This window comes from Glycine soja, chromosome 6 (assembly GCF_004193775.1).
Source record: "Glycine soja cultivar W05 chromosome 6, ASM419377v2, whole genome shotgun sequence".
Lineage (NCBI taxonomy): Eukaryota > Viridiplantae > Streptophyta > Magnoliopsida > Fabales > Fabaceae > Glycine > Glycine soja.
The window spans coordinates 1,997,146-2,014,596 of NC_041007.1; the positions used below are offsets into that span (position 1 = coordinate 1,997,146).

A 17,451-nucleotide genomic window follows, 5' to 3' on the forward strand; every position below is an offset into this window, starting at 1 on the left:
CGTTATTATTACTACTGCAAGTATTTTGTTGTTACATGTTGACTGATTGTCTCTTTATTTATAACTCATTGATAAAAGATAAGCCTGTAAAAATATAACACACAAAAATAATAAAATAAACACTTTGGTGAAACTTTATATTTTGCATGTCGTATTTTTAAAAGAGTACCTTATAAACAAAACAAAAAAATCTTTATGAGCTATAGAGAAAAAGAGAACCAAATTTGAAATATCTTAAAGTGTGGGGGTGTCTAGTAAAGGTTAATATCCCTATTAATAAGAAAAGGAAAATTGAAAAAAAATATTAATTATATTTTGTTGGATATTTTTTACATAATACTACTTATAGATTCTTAGTTATTAATTCAGAAGTATCTGAAATTTCTAATGGTACTATTATGGAGTCTAGAGATGTGACTTTCTTTGAAAATATTTTTTCTTGAAAAATAAATTGTTAAATCTTTGTATGGTTTGAAACAAGCTCCAAAGCATTGACACAAAAGTTTGATTAAGTTATTCTTTTGTATGATTTTCAAATTAATGATAGTGATAAATGTGTGTATGTGAAACAATTTAATAATAATGAACGTGTCATTTTATGTTTGTATGTGGATGACATATTGATATTTGGTAGTAATATGCAATTCATAAATGATGTGGAGTCTTTCTTGTCTAGAAATTTTGATATGAAAAGCCTTGGTTGTGTAGATGTGATTTTGGGTATTAAGCTTATAGAGAAAAATGATGGTATGGTTTTTTTACCCAATCTTATTATGTTGAAAAGCTATATATTAAAGAATTTTAATTATTTTGATGCGAAACATGTTTTTACTCCTTATGACTCATCCATCAAGTTAAAGAAAAATTTGAGTAAAGGATTTTCTTCACATAAATATTCTCAAAGTATGGTTCTTGATTGCATTTGACAAACTTCTCTAGGCTTGTCTGATATTGCATATGCAATTGGTAGATTAGAAAGTAATTGAGGGATTTAGTGATACAAAATTGAAGTTCTGATCTTGATGAAATAAAATTGACGAGTGATTATGTCTTTGCTTTAGATGGTTGTGTAGTATCATGAAAATTTACTAGACAAATTATTATTTTACATGAAAGCAAAAATTATTGCTTTAAATACCGCTACTAGTGAGGCTGAATTTCTTAAAAATGTATTATGTTATTTGTCATTCTTAAATAAGCGTATACCTCCAATTCCAATTCATTGTGATAGTCAAATTGCTATATCTAAAGTGACAAGCAAAATTTTAATGAAAAAATAAGACACTTAAGAGTGAGACATAAGTCTATAAGAAATTTGATTTCTCATGATGTCGTTTCTCTTGACTTTGTCAGGTCAAAAAATAATATTGCGGATCCGCTTACAAAAAGGTTGACATGTCAACAAGTATTTGAGTTGTCGAGGGGAATGAGATTAAAGCCCATTATTTAGTTACAACAATGGACACCCGTCTCCGTGTGATTGGTGATCCCATGAATGGAGTTCAACGGGTAACAACGAAATTGTTTGTTGACTAAAGTACACCAAAATGAAATTTGACGGAGTTGTTCCGTTTCTCATTCCTATGACGAGGTGTATTATAAATTGTGTCAATATTAAGGTTGAGGTATTTATATATGTGTATTTTTGGTAAAAAAAAAAAACAAAATACCTCTTAATGAATCCGATGACAATTATTGTAGGGGTGAGGGTCACAACTCACTCTTTGAGGATTCACCTAGTGAGTGTGGTGGTGGGACCGCCATTGTGAGATATGGACTAATCTCTAAGGGACACTCACGAAACAAGATACAAGCGCAAGACCGTGTAACGCGCTACCACTGATTAGAACCTAATTGAACACCAATATTGTAGGGGTTGTGTACTAAAGTCCGGTTAAAGAATATGTAATTCAAGACAATCAAGTCACTACATTTTTCTCGGATGGAAGTTCATAAACACTAGGTATAAGGCTCAAACCCGGAAGGTTCCTTATACCGAAATACAATATCACATGCTCTTTCTCTTATGTTTTTATACAAATTATCTTTCAAAAAATATATTTTAAAATTTTAAATTATGTGGGGGAATGTTGGTAAATATTTGTGTTTTAGTTTAAAATTTACAAATATATATTAATTCCATCTTATAAAATAAAAATATTTATTTTAGATTTTCTTAAGATTTTGTTTTAATGAGTCAAACTAGTTTGTTAGATTTGTTTTGACAACTGTAGGTTAGTTTCCAACGGTCATATTTTGTTTGTTGCTTAAGGTGATCTGTGCCTATATATTATCTTTTCTCATTTCTAAAAACATGACAGAACAACAGTCTCATCTTTTTCTCCCAAAATTTTCTATATCTTCTCTTATAAAATAATTTATTTCTTGAGAGTAAGAGCATTAGTGTTCATAAGGTTCGGGGATCCTTTCGCTGCACACGATCGGAACCAACAAGTTGTCGTATCTTGGGAGAGGAGCGCAAGCAGTGGAGGCGTTTTCTCTCTAAGGATAGCGTTTACGCGCTTCAACCCAGACTATTTAATTCTTTCCCTTGATTTAATTTTTTCTTTGTGCTCATTGTATGATATAATGCATTATTTATGTGATGACAATTAAATTTATTTTGCTACTGTTATTTTGTTATTTAATTCAAGACTGTGCATCTTCTTCGTATTTATTTTCTTTCATTTTTTATTTTATTTTCCAACAATGATGTATGGCGTTGTTACACCCTTGTTATAGTTTCTCTTTAGTTTTCTTTTGTTTGGGCTTTAGCCCTATTTGTTCACCCATCAACAATAAGAAATAGAGTAACATAGATTATGCAACAACATGGACCCTCTCAATAGAGAAAGGTGGGTTGTATTCATGACAATAAGGTTTACTAACAAGAATAGAATAGTTCGAGTTTATATGCGGGTAAAACAGTCAAAATAACAAATTAAATAAAGATGATGAACAAATCTTATGAAACTACAAGCAAACTAATGCTAGATCACTGCTTATGTACGATTGATTATACTCATACCTCACCAGCTCCACGTCCAAAAGTATTTGATATTGGTTTGAAAAAAAAGGTATTCTGCTTCCACTATTTGGCACCATTAGTAGGCAATAATGCTATGCAATTTAAGGCTGGGGATGCAATGCATTGCGTTGAATCTGCTGTTACTGAATCTGTGCCTGGGGATGCAATTCATTGCCTTGAATCTGTTGTGACCAAGACTGTATCTCTTCCTGATTATGGTGATTTTGCAGTAGAAAATGTTTGTGCTGGCTGGGCTGTTGATGTTGTAACTGGAACATTTGTTGGTTAATAGCAAGTTGTCGATCCATGCAACTCGTGAGGGATTCCCTGCCAAGTTCGGAAACAGCACGCCTCAAACGCCGGACTTCAGCATCCAAAGTCTCATTCAAAGCTGCACAAACAACGACAAAGATTGTCATACAGCTGTTGAATTGCAAGTATGTAATCCTAATAGCATAGGCCATTTGACACTAATATCTCAAAAGATCCTGTCAATTCAAATGTATAAAAGCAAGGGACCCCGCACCTGAATATGTAGAAAATGCAGAAATACAAATGAAATGAACTATTTTGTGCATTACTTTCACTGGTCCCTTAATTTTCAAAATATAAATCAATACTGCCCGTGGCAAATTTACTCCTCCTGATCTTGTGGACGGAAAATCAAGGGAGTAGAGTGCTTTGAAGAAGGGGAAAGAGGAAAATGGAGATATATACTTACAAGGTCAAGCAGCTAAACCGCACTGCCAATGTCTTGAATAGATATAAGTTTAGAGTGTCTATATTTACATGACAGTCATATTGATAGTGCTTACAATCACCAAAACAAAGAAAGAAAGAAAATAAGCCATACTGCGAATTTAGTGGGTAACCACATTCATTCCCCTAATATTTTGACAGAAATTCAACCAAAAGTAACCATAAATGAAGAGAGAGCATTAAAATTTGATAAAATAGTGCCTAACCAACAATAGTCAGCACTTCTAACAAGAGAGAAAAATGGAAACCAGCAATGAAAGACACAGTTGAGAAAGGGTTGGAGGCAATAAAACTTTCCTGAGTCTACCCCCTCCCCCCAATCTTAAGGCTCCTATTAGGTAAAAATATGAAAGAAATTTTAGCCATTTACCATACACACATGCATATTAACAGGAATCCTAAAGTATGCCAATAGTAGTGATCAATTATGAATTTTCGTTAAATATCTAAACATCAAAATATAAATCCTGTACCCTTCATTTTTCTCCTTTTCCCAAAGGGTTCAAGTGGCCACATCTATGGGAAAGACTACAAATAAACCAGATTACAGGCAAGCAATCTTGATATGCAGCAGTCTTGAAGGGGCTATCACAAGCAAACAAGACCATAGGAAAACATAGTATTAGTACAAAATGTGGCTGGGTTTCAAACTTGCAAGTGTTGTTAAGATGAATTAAAATGTTTTGGCCAAGTGGGTAGATTTGAAAGGAGCAGATACGGTAATACCTAATGACACAGTAATATGTGTTAAGAAACATGATTAAGCATAAAAATCACTTGTAGAAGTCATAAAAAAATGATAGTTATTACTAATTACACATACAGTCATACAGATACAGTCCATTCATTAAAAAAAAAAAAATACACAATGACAAGATCATATTTCTATGAAAGAATTCACACAAATGTGCCTACATCAAATAAAGCCATTTCACAAAGATAAAAAGTTAAAGCAAGTTGAGTTAACTGATGCATAAAGTAACACAAAAATGTATACAAACCATCTTTCAATTGAGATTGTTGTTCCATTGCTTGAAGCCTTAATTTGTACTCATTGTTCTCACCTTTAAGCCCAGAGTTATCCCTCTAGACTCAAGCACACATAAAAAAAAGAAAGAAAGAGCAGACAAATGGGTAAATAGTATACCAGACTAAGAAGAAGAGTAAATGTAAGCTTGTCACAAAAGAAAGCCACCTGTAATTTGGTAAACTGAGTAGACAATGTGGTTGTTTCTGTCTGAAGAGTTTGCACCTTGTGTTCCAATTCAGCAATGTATCACATCTTCCTCTCCTTTGAACGAGCAGCTGATTGACGATTAGCCAAAATCCTGATAAGCATACAAGGGACATAATGAATTTTTTTTTTTCAAAAATGAGGGACATAGAAAACAGGAGCAAGAGTAAAAGAACATTACCTTTTTGCACGTTTGGGATCAATCGAAGCAATTTCAGCTAATTTATCACTTTCCATTATTTTCTTTACCTCCTCTGCACTAAATTCGCCATTTCCAAATTCCGTGGAGGTTTCAGACATTTTGCCATCCATTGAATTGCTAGGTGAGTGCTGAGCAATTTGATTTTTGGAAGGAGGAAGCTTAGGCAATCCATCTTCAATGTTAAAGCTCCCTATGGAACTATCCAACGAAAAACTCCTCCGGTGCCGGGAACCCGGTGCAATGTCTCCATTTGAACTCCTCTTGGCTCCTTCCCTCCTTTCCTCCAAGCAGCTTGAACTTGCCCCCTGAGCCCCACTCACCTTCCCATTCACATGACTCTCAACTTCATTATCGCTGCTCTCAATCGTCTTGGAACCACTGTTCCTGCTATCCAAATCCTTATCTTCCATGCCAGGAAAGTTCAGATTATCAAAGCTGTCCAAATTCATGTATTTCCTAAACAAATCATCCGTAGCCTCCTCCTTCCTCCCATTCACAGGCTCATTAGCACGGTCCCCATCCAGGCCGTCCCTAAACGACGCCTTCAAGACCAGCTGAATCGGCTTCTCAAACCCCAAGCTCTCTCCTCCCGAGCTAACCGGAGAAGACTGCATAAAACCAGAGATTCCCAAAGGGGAATCACTGCTAGAGCGCCTGTGTCCCTTCATAGGAGGAAGAAGGGCATGCACTGCATTGAGGGGCACCTGAGAGGAAACATTACTTTCCTCCACGGACATATCAGTTGTTGAGATTGAGTCAAACATGGAGGTAACAGCAGAAGGTGAAGGACTCAATGGGGGCAATGAATCCAACGAGAAAATGGGAGATTGAGACAAAGACCTCGAATGGGAGGAACCCGGAGAACGCAATCGCTGAGAATATCGGGAACAAGGAGTTGCTGAAGGTGAAATATTGATATTAGGGTGAGAGGGTGGTATACCATGTTTCTGGTTTGGTGGTCTTGGAACTGGAACACCAAATGCAGAACTATTTCTTTGATCAACACCTTCCATTGACTCAACTAACTATGCTTCCACTCACCAATCACCACTATCAATCAATTAACCCTCGAATTTGAAAAAACAATCTAATTGACACGATCAAGGGCTATAGCAAAGACAGTAGTACCTGGTGAGAGAGAGAGCAGAGAATAATACTGAAAACCCTATCTCGGCAAAGAAGAAAATCCAGTTGCGTAAGAGTAGCAGAACTGTCTAGAGCAGCAACCTCAACCATGTGTGTTGTGTTTCAGTGTTTGTGATTTCATTTTGGGAATTCAATGTTGTGTTTGTTTTGTGTGTAATAATAATTCTTCTTCTCACCATGGTTCTTACTACTATCATCTCATGGTCTTTGTCTTGTCTGCTTAACTTCTTTGAGACGCTGTTATTTATTGTTGTGTTAATGCCTTACATTTTATTTTTTCATTTTTAAGACAAGATTCCGTCAAATAATTTTGTATATGGCACCTATTAATTTCAAATCCTCCACGTGGATGGATGCAGCAAATAATTGTCAAATTTACTGTAGCGGATTACTTTTAAAAACATTTTACGAAATTGGGTCTCTTTTAAAAGAAATTCTAAGGGGGTCTCTTCTGTAAGTGGGTATCGCCATTAACAATGGCGTGAAGCTTGGAATCGCCAGGGACAATGGCGGGACAGGGGGTGCCGCTATTAACAGCAACGGGACAGGAGAGAGACGAGGGTACCGTCATTGGTACTGGCGGGACATGCCTACGTGGGCAGTCCCGCCATTGGAGCTGGCGGGATAGCGGCACCCCTTGCGATTCCAAGCTTCAACAATGGCGGCACCCATTTAGGAGTATCCCGCCATTTTTGTTGGCGGGTTCAGGAGCAGCTTTCGCTTCTGTTAGTGGCGGCACGTCTATGCCGCTAATTCCGTTGGCGGCACCACCCCAAGAAGAGACCCCCTTCATAAAATGTTAAAGAAGAGATCCCTTTACGTAAATAGTTTGTAAAGGGGACCCCCTACAGTAAATTTACCTAAATAATTCAACACACAATTTTTGGTTCTCTTCGGAGACGCCTTTTTACAATTTATATAGTAAATATAGACAAATAGAGTAATAGAATCTTGAAAATCTCTAAACCGTATTTGGATAAAGCCTTAATACAAAAAAAAAAATACAAAAGACGGAGATTTTAAGACAAAAACTGTTGGCTGAAACTATGGATCGGGAGATTTGGATAGTAGTAAAAACTTTACTTTTCGTTTCAAATTACTTAGGTTTTAAAACAAGAAATTAATACTTATAAGTTATTTAAGAAAAAAAGATTTTTTATTTTTTATTTTTTTCAAGTAAAATTCAAAAACTTAAATTGATTTTTACCACTAAAATAAATAATAATAAAAATTATTAGATCTTACGTGATATCATAAGATTTACAAACAAAAAGGGATCTAATAATTCAAATTAAATTTTTCTACTAAACTCTTAGATTATATAAGATAAAAGTCACGACAAAAGGATTATAAGATAAGAAATATCCTAATATTTTGTACCCTAAAAAATGGCATTGCCTTAATTAATTTGTTGTATTGAACAATTTTTTTGATTTGTAAGAAAAGGAAAAGGCAGCCAAGAAACAACTTAATCATTTGGGTTGTGACACCCATGGCATGACCAAGGTAAGCTTGGTATATGGCCTGGCAGAGTGAATAATCAAGTCCTGTTGAGAGGAGTTTTCCGTCTTTGCAAGCCAATCTGCACATTTGTTCCCTTCACGGTACACGTGCACAAAGGTCACCTCCCAATCCATCTGCTTTGACAAATGGATCAGCGTGATGGTAGGGAAATATTGATGAAACATGTTGATTTCTCCAGTGATTAGCTTCGAATCTGATTCGCAGATCAATCTTCCAATTCCTTTGTCTCTAGCTATCTTCAAACCATGATAGATGGCGAGTAACTCTGCATGAACTGAAGGTTGTTGCAACGATTGAGTAACTTCCTTACAGATAATGTCGTTGAGAGTGTGCCACACCGGTTGAACTTTATCATTGAAAATTTCTTCATTCCTAGATAAACCAGCATATTTCTTTTTGAGAAACAATTGTTAATTACTTCGTAAATGTTTTATACTAAAAGATTTTTAAAAAGTCTGTAACTTTATGATTCCTGAAAATGCTGCAAGTCAATGTTGAATATGCCATCAATCTCATTTTATGAATGGTCAAATATTTGCAGGTTGTGATGTTTGGTATTAAAAGGATGGGTCATGAGTTGGGGGGTAGAATTCTGGTATTTATGCAGCAGAAGCATGCATTTACATCAGCCTCCACAAGCCGTACTGATCTTTACAAGGAGTGAGGTTGTCTTATATAATTTTATAACACATGACTTTGGTTATACAGGGGCCAGGTTTCCTTCTTTATCAGCATTGTATTTGTAGAACTGGTGGTGTCTTGTCTGCTTCTATGTTCTTCCCCTGGGTTAGGCACCCCCTTGTGCCTCTTATATTAAAACTTTAATTTGTTTATAAAAAAAACTTTGTCATATTTATATTTTCAAGGTTTAAATATGATTTTTTTCTTGAATTTTTTTCATTTTTAAGTTTATATATTTTTTTTAATTTTGATATATGTAAGATATTTTATTTATTTTTAATCTATATATATTTGTGTTTTTAAAATTTTGGTCATTATAAACGTGAATTTATAAGAATTATAAATAAAAAATTAAAATATTTTTAAAAAATAAAATTAAAAGACACAAATTTATAAAAATAAAAAAGGCTATAAGTTTACAAAACATTTTTAAACCTATTTTCAAAAATAAAATCGTTAAATTTCTTTTCTGTTTTTATAAAAGTATTTAATTTTAATAAATAAATAAACGATAGCCGCCCGATTAGGTTCAGCAGCATGACATGTATCCCCAAACAGCATCGAGTTGTTGTCCTATAAAAAGAAGGTCCGTAAAACCCTAATTCCTAATTCCTCCTGCTCACTGCTGTTCTGTTCTCCATCACAATCTGCCTCCTCTATATGCATTCAATCACTTTCTTGTAATTGTTCCTGTCGCGGTTCTTGTTTTTACTGTTTAGATGCGAAGTCTTTGATTATGTTTATGGTGTTGTAGCCAATGATGAAAGTCTTCAATTTGGCTGAAATGCAAAATAATTTATTGCATTTCTCTGTTGAATATCTTGATCTAGGACGGTCTGAGGCTACAGTTTGTTTTTCATACTGAATTTGTTAGTGTTGTATTTATATGTCTGCACAGTGCTGTGGGTGATGAGAATAATTATTTTACAGTTATCCCTGGCTGATGTAGCAGCTGCTGAAAATTTGTAATCTGACATGCACTGTTAAGCTGAATACAACCTTGTAAAATCATTTTAGTTTCTTGTAGTTTTCCTTCGCTTAATTCTCAGCAAATTCACAAAATGATTTTATTTTTAAATCAAATTGCATCCAAGTTTTGTCATGATTTCTTTTTGCCTGTGCTTGTAATGTTTTTGATTTGGTTTTCTTTCGAATCAATTTTCACAAAAAACTAAAATATAGATGTCCAGTATAAAGAAGGGTGCAGCATCGCAAATCAATGCGCACTTTGTGAAAGCAAGATTTATTTCAAAGAATCCAACAAGCATTTCTTTGAAAGAAGTTAAAGTGAGCCACTGCTAGCATTCGAGGTGTTGAATTTTCAGCTACTTGTATTGGAAAGACAGGAAAACATGGCAAGTTGGCAACCATTGGAAAGCTCCCCTTATTTTTTGGATAATCATTAGAAATAGGGGTGTAAGTAGCTTGGGTGTTTGTCGGGAGCTTATGATTTGTTTCATTTAAAGGGGACCTGGCTCAACTCATTTAACATAAAAGGTTAAACTCAAGTTTTTTACAAAACCTAGTTACTTAATAAATCAAGTCTTAAGAAAAGTTTATTAAGCTTCATGAGCTAACTTGTTTAGTAAAAAATATTATTATTAATATGATATATAATATTATAATTATTTTATTGTAATTATAAAAATATTTTAATAGTTTGACGATTTAAATTATTTTAATTAATATTTAAAATATATTAATTTATATAAACATAGATAAGTAATAGAAATATAGATTCCTTATGTAAGGCTTAGATAAAATGTCACATAATGGTTGTAACCAAAATTTATTCATATCTCTTATTGTTTTATTTTAAAAGAATTTTATTAAATGAAAATTATTAACTATTACGATATTAATTATTAAAGTTGATAAAAATTAATATTCTAAATAAAAAAATCTTCAATCCAATTTGGGGAATAAATTGGGAACAGACCGGCCACAGTACATTCATCTCAAGTTCTTTTGAATCAGATGCCATACAGAGAGGACAGGTGCTTCTTGCACACCATAAATTACTTCCTGCCCTTTTTTTACATTCTAGAATTTCAGAATTTAAAAAAGTGCAGGAAGCAACTCTGCCTACACAGAGATGTTAATCAAGTCTTGAAAATTTCTTCTTGAACCTACCCTTTCTCCCCACAACGTATCTTACACCTCCTTTATTAATTGTTAATAAGAAAAGAAATAAGATCAAGCATCTTTTATTTTTTTGGTTAAGGAGGCCTACAGATCAGAACCAAAACCCACTAGGAAATAAAACATCAGAAGAAGCAGCCATCAAAGCTAGAGAAAGGAAACTATGGATAAGAAGAAAAAACTATGCCCTTGTAGATAATGCCCGAACTTAGCCAAAATATCAACACTTCGATTTGCTTCAACGTAAGCATGTCTCCAAATTTTAACGCAGAGACGGGTAGTAGCATGGATTTGCTGAACCAAGGGATAGGGTTCATATTCGCCACCTCCTGTAGCAATCACCGATAAAAACTAAACTCAGAGATTGGGTTCCAATGTGGAGGAAAAACAACAAACATGAAACAGGGAAAAAATTAGCATACATAGTTGATTTTACATATTAACGCAGATAGGGTTCCAGGATGACTGAGGACACGAGTCTACAATTATTAGGGTTTAAGTACTAAATGCATTAACCAAGACTATCTAACAGCTATTTATCCATCCATCATGCAGACTTTTTATACATGCCATCGGTGCCATCAGGCTATCTAAGAAAATTAAGTGCGACAAATGCCGAGGATGACTATATAGTCACTTCTTCAACCCCTAAATTTAGCCAGCCTCCACCAGGCTTATGCATCCTAAATATAAGCAAGGGCATACTCTAAATCATTAGCTTTCCCGGATGGCCTTTACACTTAACATTATTTTTCTCATTCGACTTGAGAATCCATAATTGATCACTAAAAGCAGTTTCTATTCGTGTAATGCTGCCCCAGAAACAATGTCTCGCCCTCTACTTTATTGTGATGTATCGGTTCGTTCCATGTTTTGCCCAATGGTCCTTGAGGTCAACAGGGTTTGACAGATCATGACTTTCTGCTGCAAGTCGACTAAGCAGCTTGTTGAAAGCACTCCCACTCATCTTCCGGCCGCCTACCCGAGCATGTCTCTTGTTGGGCACTGCAGGAAGTGGATACATTGACAGAGTAGTTGTGCAACAGGCAGACTGCCAACCCCCATTACCCCATTTGTAACACTGCCTCAGGACACCGGTACAAGAGCATACTGGCGCTGGCATGGTTGACTCATCATACGCCACTTGGTTCAACCCCAAGTCCTGACCTTTCCAATCAGCCTTCGACACTGCTAACTGCTTGTTAAGATCATCACCTCCATTGACCATTTCCTGACCACTCTTCCACTCATGTGCCTTGCCAAACATATTATTCAAGTCTTCACTCTCCTTCTTGACTTTTTTTGAGGGTTTTGAAGTCTTTTTATTAGGTGGAGCTGACTTTGGTTCCTTTGGTCGCTTGGCCCGCCTTGACTTCCCAGTCTCAGAAGGGATGGGGGCTGCAGGGAGGACCTCCGTTGTGTGCATTTCCCTTGTGTTGTAAGAGGCATCACCCATGTTAGGTATATGGTGCACCTGTTGTTGGGGATGATGTACATGCTTGACACCACGTGAAATTTGGCATCCTGGAGGGCATGATGGCATACTGCCACTACTTAAGGAGGTTTCACGATACTGAAGAGTTGCAATTGCATTATCTCGTTCCAACATTGCATTATTACGTTCTGCAATTGCAGCATCTCGCTGCATGTATGCCATGTCACGCTCAGCATATGCTGCTTTTTTCTCGGAAATGGCCAGATTTCTTTCTTGAATGGCTGCATCTCTTTCAGCAATCATTGCCATAATCTGCTTCATGGAAGGCTGATGTTGCATCAACCACTGCAATGCAACATCCAGACAAATATTATCAAAATCAGTATCTTTCTTAGCAGGGAGTACATGCTGCAGTTACAAATTGTTTGTTTGTGCAAAATAGAATAGTAAATTAGTAATGAATTCATCCATGAGCATAAATGTATTTTCATATACCTGACCCTGAGCAGATTTATATTGATCTGCTGCTTTGTGTCTTCCATTCTCACGATGCCCAGCATCATCCATCAGAAACCCACAGATGGTAGCAAAAACTAAATATTGACTCGAGGCTTCCTCAACCAATATGGAAGAACTTGGTTAATCAAACAACAGTATGCTAGAAGTCCTGCATTTATAGAAACTCTTCACAGTTTATATTGGCAAGTTGGGATAGTTAGTTGATCTCTATTGTCCTTCTCTGTCTTGGGGTGTAGAATATTGAGCAGGGATGAATAGCTTTATAACAACTCCTAACAAGAATGGATGTCACAACGTTTAAAAATACTTGCCATGCTTATACATAGGGATAGCAGGTACTAGATCAAAAGTACACCTATACAAGAATGCGACTTAGTAAGTCTACAATATAATAATGAATAAAACTTGCAAACAATGAAAACTATATAAAAGACTAGCATATTAAGCCTCGAATGAAATCTGGGATAAAAATAGCAAAAAACAAATAAGCTTTTAAGTATGTGGGGGTAACTTTGGCAAATTTGAGGGTCGCTCTTCATGTATGATCCAACTACAAGCACATAAGCATTAAAAAAAACAGTTTAAAAGATTCCAGAAAGCTTAAAAGGAAACAATGGCATAAGTGGATATGCAAGGCACACATGGTAGTAATGTAGTAGGCAGAGTTACCACAGCAACAATAATAGAAATATTTAGAAGTTCATGAAATTATCCTGATTTTATGCCAATCATAAATCGTATTTATTTGAAAATTTTCATGGAAACAAGGTAGTACAGTAGTGGTGTAGCAAGCAGTTACCACTGCAATAAAAGTAGAAAGAAAAAAATAAACTAAATTTTCTGAAATCATCACAATATCGTATCAAAGTTATCAGTCATTATTCTTATTTCAAAACTTTCTTGGAAACAATAAAGAAACATAAAGGTAGAAAAATGAAGAAAGATAAAGCCTACCACAGGAAAAAAAAAAGGTGAGATGAGTGGATAGAAAGAATCCTTATTTGATTATAATGTTCTGACCACCTAATGCATACCAGACAAATAATGATGACAAGCAACCATATGAAACCAAGGTCCTCTTCAAGCAGCACTTCCAAGACAGGAAGATCACACTCCCAAATCTGAATATCATTTGACAGGAAAGCAAGTTTCAAATGCATTCTTCTGAAACTTATCATCAATTTTCATCCAAGATCAGTGACTATCCTACGTTGATTGTTAGTCAATGATAGTTGACCTTGCATTTATTATCTGGAGATGAGAAGTGTTGAATTGGAAGATCTAAGATGAAAAAGGAGGGGGAACATAATGACCTCTTACTCCAGCATGAATCAATCAATGACTCCACATAAAAACTTTTTCATCAAAAATCCAATCCAATACTCGTGCTACATGAAAACCGAATAAAAACGGAAAACCACAAGTGAAGTGCACCACAAAAGGAAATAAGGTGAAAGAAGTGGCCATTCTGGAATTCAAATATTTGGACACAATTAAGTTGAGCAAAACTGAAGACTTTTATCTTCCTTTATATATATATAAAGCAGTTATGTTTATGACTTGAAGGATAAGTGAATATCAATAAATAGCTGAGTGAATTATCATCCAATAATTGAATATCAATAAATGGCTGAGAAGATAAAACCATATTCGTGCTCACTCGCTCTTTCTTTTTAATCAAAGAGAAACTACCCAAAACCCTGCTATTAGCTCATTCCAAGTGGCCAGTAGCACCACTTGCCTAACAGTTTATCTAAATTAACTTCTCAACGAGTATTTATAAGAAAATAAAACAAAAAGTTAAAATAAATTAAGCTTCTACCATTAGCTAAAATCAACCTATACACTTCAACTTTTACAGAAGTTCTCACATTTAACTTGTGTAAAAGCTGATTTTAAAGCTAATTTTAAATAATGAGAAAGTTTTAATTCATTCTGCTTTCTTATTTTCTTCTCTCACAAGCGTTGGGAAGTTAATGCAAACAGACCTAAATCTTGTAACAGAAACGAAACGCATTTCCGTACAAATAAACAAAAAGCCACGATGCCTGGATCTCCAAAACGGTTCAATCCACCACTCACGGAGGATCCAGATTTTCAACCAATAACAGATTCCGAGACAGTGAAACGTCGCACCCGAAATAAAGGCTGAAATAGTAAAAATATTTTTAAAAAAAAGTAGCAATTGCAGCGAAAGTGAGCAATTATTGAAGAGAAAGAAACCGAAATCAGAGGATGTACAACGGTTTCAGATGCTCGGAGGTGAGAAGAAGAAAAAAGTCAAAGCAAGTCAAAGACAAAACGAAGCGAGAAATTGAAGGTGGATTGGGTCGGACACACAAAGAACGAAAAAATTAGCAATAAATAGCGCAAGCGAAGTGAAGATTGAGAAAACGAAAAAAAGAAAGAAACCCTAACCTCCGCTGCAGAGAGAAGAGTGAAGGGCTGGGGTCGGAATTTTTTCCAGGTTGTGTCTGTATCTGTATCTGTACCTAAGCGATGCCACTTTCTCTTCTTCCACTTACATTTTTCTTTTTCTTTTCTCCTTTTTATCGTTTCCTTTTAATGCAGAAAAATAAAATAAATGAAAAAATGAAATGCGTGCGTGAGTTATCAAGTCACCGGTTCCTGTCTTTCTTTCCACTTCCAGCCATCCAATTGGAATGCACTTCGATATTTGTGGTACTACTACATTATTATTGTTTTTTATTTTATTTTCCCACCTTTTCTAATTATTTTCAGTTATTTCCCCTTTTTGAACTTCACTTTAAGAAAGTTAAAACCGCCCAAGCTGCAAAATAATTAATAAGGACAAAGAAATTATTCTTTTTATAATTAATAAATTTGTTTTAAAAAAACTGTTTTATTTAAATTGTGTATTTCTTCTTGAGCGACGCGAACATTTTCTCGTTTGTTGATGATCCATTCATTCGATGTATTTTGTATTTATATGCAATATTTTAAAAAAATTCCACCATGTTAAAATTCAATGTGAAAATTGAAATGAAAAGAAAAAATAAACTACTAAAGTTACGAAAATAAGCCGCTATTTTGCAATGTTTTGAATAAATTACAATGAATGTCATACTAGCTGAATAGTAATAGTATAGACAGTAAAAAGTAATATTGAAAATAATATATATATATATATATATATAGAGAGAGAGAGAGAGAGAGAGAGCTTGGCATGCTTACCGAACAAAGTGAGATAGGGCAGGTGCGTTAGGATTTTGATTTGTTGAGTTTGGTTGAAAGTGAGCATAGATGGGTGCTTACGGGTCTTGCTGCTTGCCACGATGTCATCACAACAATTTTCAGTTGATTCTTGGTGGCCGTTACCAGCCACCACTGCCCATTACTACTACTTATCAGTGTTCGTCTCCTCTCCGACTTTCTCTAATGCTTCCTCACTTTTTTAACATTTAGTGAAAATATGTCAAGCAATTTGTCTACATCTATGCTTTAATCAATTATTGGCCCAACTTTGTTTTTTTTTTTTATATATATATATAAAGGCTTAAAACTTTTATTTAAAAATCTGCTCTTAGTTCCACATATTCACTCAGTTGACCCTGTGGTAATCACAAATCAATTTAAATAAGTCGTATGCGTGTAGCCTACAAATCAATTATTCAAAATACATTTAAGTAAATTCGTTTAATTATCTCTGAAACTTCTAATCATTAATTCATGTTAGTGTCTTTGTGAGTAAGACCCTCACCTCACATTTCATTCTTGAAATAAAACATGACACCAAAAAAATAGTTTGTGTAATTTGAAAAAGGGGGTTGGGGTTGTTTTTAGTTAGAGTAAAGTTATTTAATTTATTCCGGGAATTGATATTGGCAGTACCACTTTTGCTGTTGACACTTCCCAAGTGGGTGCCTTGAAGTCGTATTCTCAAATTGCCCCATGGATGGAAACACAACGGAAACATGAAGCCTCGAATGTTCAGATCTGTGGCAGGGGTGGTGGCATGGTGAGGAGATTGTGCATTGCTTGGAGTTAGGGGAGTGGGAAGCGGAGGGATTAGGGGATGGAGGGATTTAGACTCGTGGGCAAAAGAGACATTTTCCATTGGGTAGTGTCAATAGCAAATAATTATATTCTATGATTACTAAATTATTCATAGTTACAATCATTTTATTAGAATCAATTCTTTATAATTCATTAAAAATAATAATGAAATTTTTAACACAAAAAGGATTTATCAAATGTGGTGCCTTATTAATCCTAAAATTTTGAGTACAACTTGATGGGTTGAAAGTTTTTTTTTTTGAAAAACAATCAATCAAGCGATGTGACCCATCCACAAAGTCTATTGTTAGGACAAATCGATAGTGATAGCTAAAAATTCATAAATTTTAAAAAATAATCATTAATAATATTTCACAAGGGAATAGTCATATCAAGCAACAAAATACAATTTAATTATTACCAAATTAAAATAAATCGAAATAATTGAATATTTAAAATACTCATTCTCGTAATTATCCATATTTTTTAATATGAGATAAATATTTTAAAAGTCATTGATAATTTACTCAATTAAAAATATAATTTAAATTAAACTATATTTTAATTTTAAAATAAAGATAAAAATAAACCATACCCAATAACAATAATTTATATAAAATAAGTCTCATAACAGACAATGATTTAAAATTTAAAAAATTATAAAATATTAAAATCAAATTTGATTTTCATAAATAATGCATGAATATTAGTTATTGTGTAATGAGGGAAAAAATAATATTAAAAAGTGAGTAAAACCTACTAGG

General features: G+C 34.5%; 1 protein-coding gene, 2 non-coding genes and 1 pseudogene across 9 annotated transcripts; 2 read left to right on the plus strand and 2 right to left on the minus strand.

Moving 5' to 3' along the window:
• Positions 1–2,823: 2,823 nt before the first annotated feature.
• On the minus strand, positions 2,824–6,602 carry LOC114414607 (annotated as a pseudogene).
• Positions 6,603–9,327: 2,725 nt separating this feature from the next.
• On the plus strand, positions 9,328–9,417 carry LOC114417553. The gene has a single exon (XR_003667815.1). It is a non-coding gene; the product is annotated as a small nucleolar RNA snoR20a (small nucleolar RNA).
• A 55-nt stretch (positions 9,418–9,472) lies between these two features.
• LOC114417534 lies at positions 9,473–9,554 on the plus strand. Its single transcript, XR_003667797.1, has one exon. It is a non-coding gene; the product is annotated as a small nucleolar RNA R38 (small nucleolar RNA).
• Positions 9,555–10,765: 1,211 nt separating this feature from the next.
• On the minus strand, positions 10,766–15,243 carry LOC114414608 (protein BASIC PENTACYSTEINE6-like). 7 transcript variants are annotated; one of them, XR_003667233.1, is made up of 4 exons: positions 15,089–15,243; positions 12,647–13,025; positions 11,139–12,496; positions 10,766–11,045 (listed from the first exon to the last, which is right to left on the minus strand). XR_003667233.1 is itself a non-coding variant. In XM_028378922.1 (4 exons), the coding sequence occupies exons 3-4, from the start codon at positions 12,716–12,718 to the stop codon at positions 11,555–11,557; spliced, it is 1,014 nt and encodes a 337-aa protein (XP_028234723.1). In that variant the 5' UTR covers positions 12,719–12,942; positions 13,705–13,791; positions 15,089–15,241; the 3' UTR covers positions 11,110–11,554. The 7 variants fall into 7 exon arrangements, 6 of the variants coding, with proteins under 6 accessions (XP_028234723.1, XP_028234721.1, XP_028234720.1 ...); XM_028378922.1 differs by lacking the exon at positions 10,766–11,045 and adding an exon at positions 13,705–13,791 and having other exon boundaries at positions 11,110–12,496; positions 12,647–12,942; positions 15,089–15,241; XM_028378920.1 differs by lacking the exon at positions 10,766–11,045 and adding an exon at positions 13,705–13,791 and having other exon boundaries at positions 11,110–12,496; positions 15,089–15,241.
• Positions 15,244–17,451: the final 2,208 nt, after the last annotated feature.

Coding starts and splice junctions, on each gene's coding strand:
- LOC114414608 (XM_028378919.1), bottom strand. CDS start 12,718: ATGGATGATGCTGGGCATCGTGAGAATGGAAGACACAAAGCAGCAGAT. Junction 12,497..12,646: donor ATAAATCTGCTCAGGGTCAG/GTATATGAAAAT, acceptor GTTGCATTGCAG/TGGTTGATGCAACATCAGCC.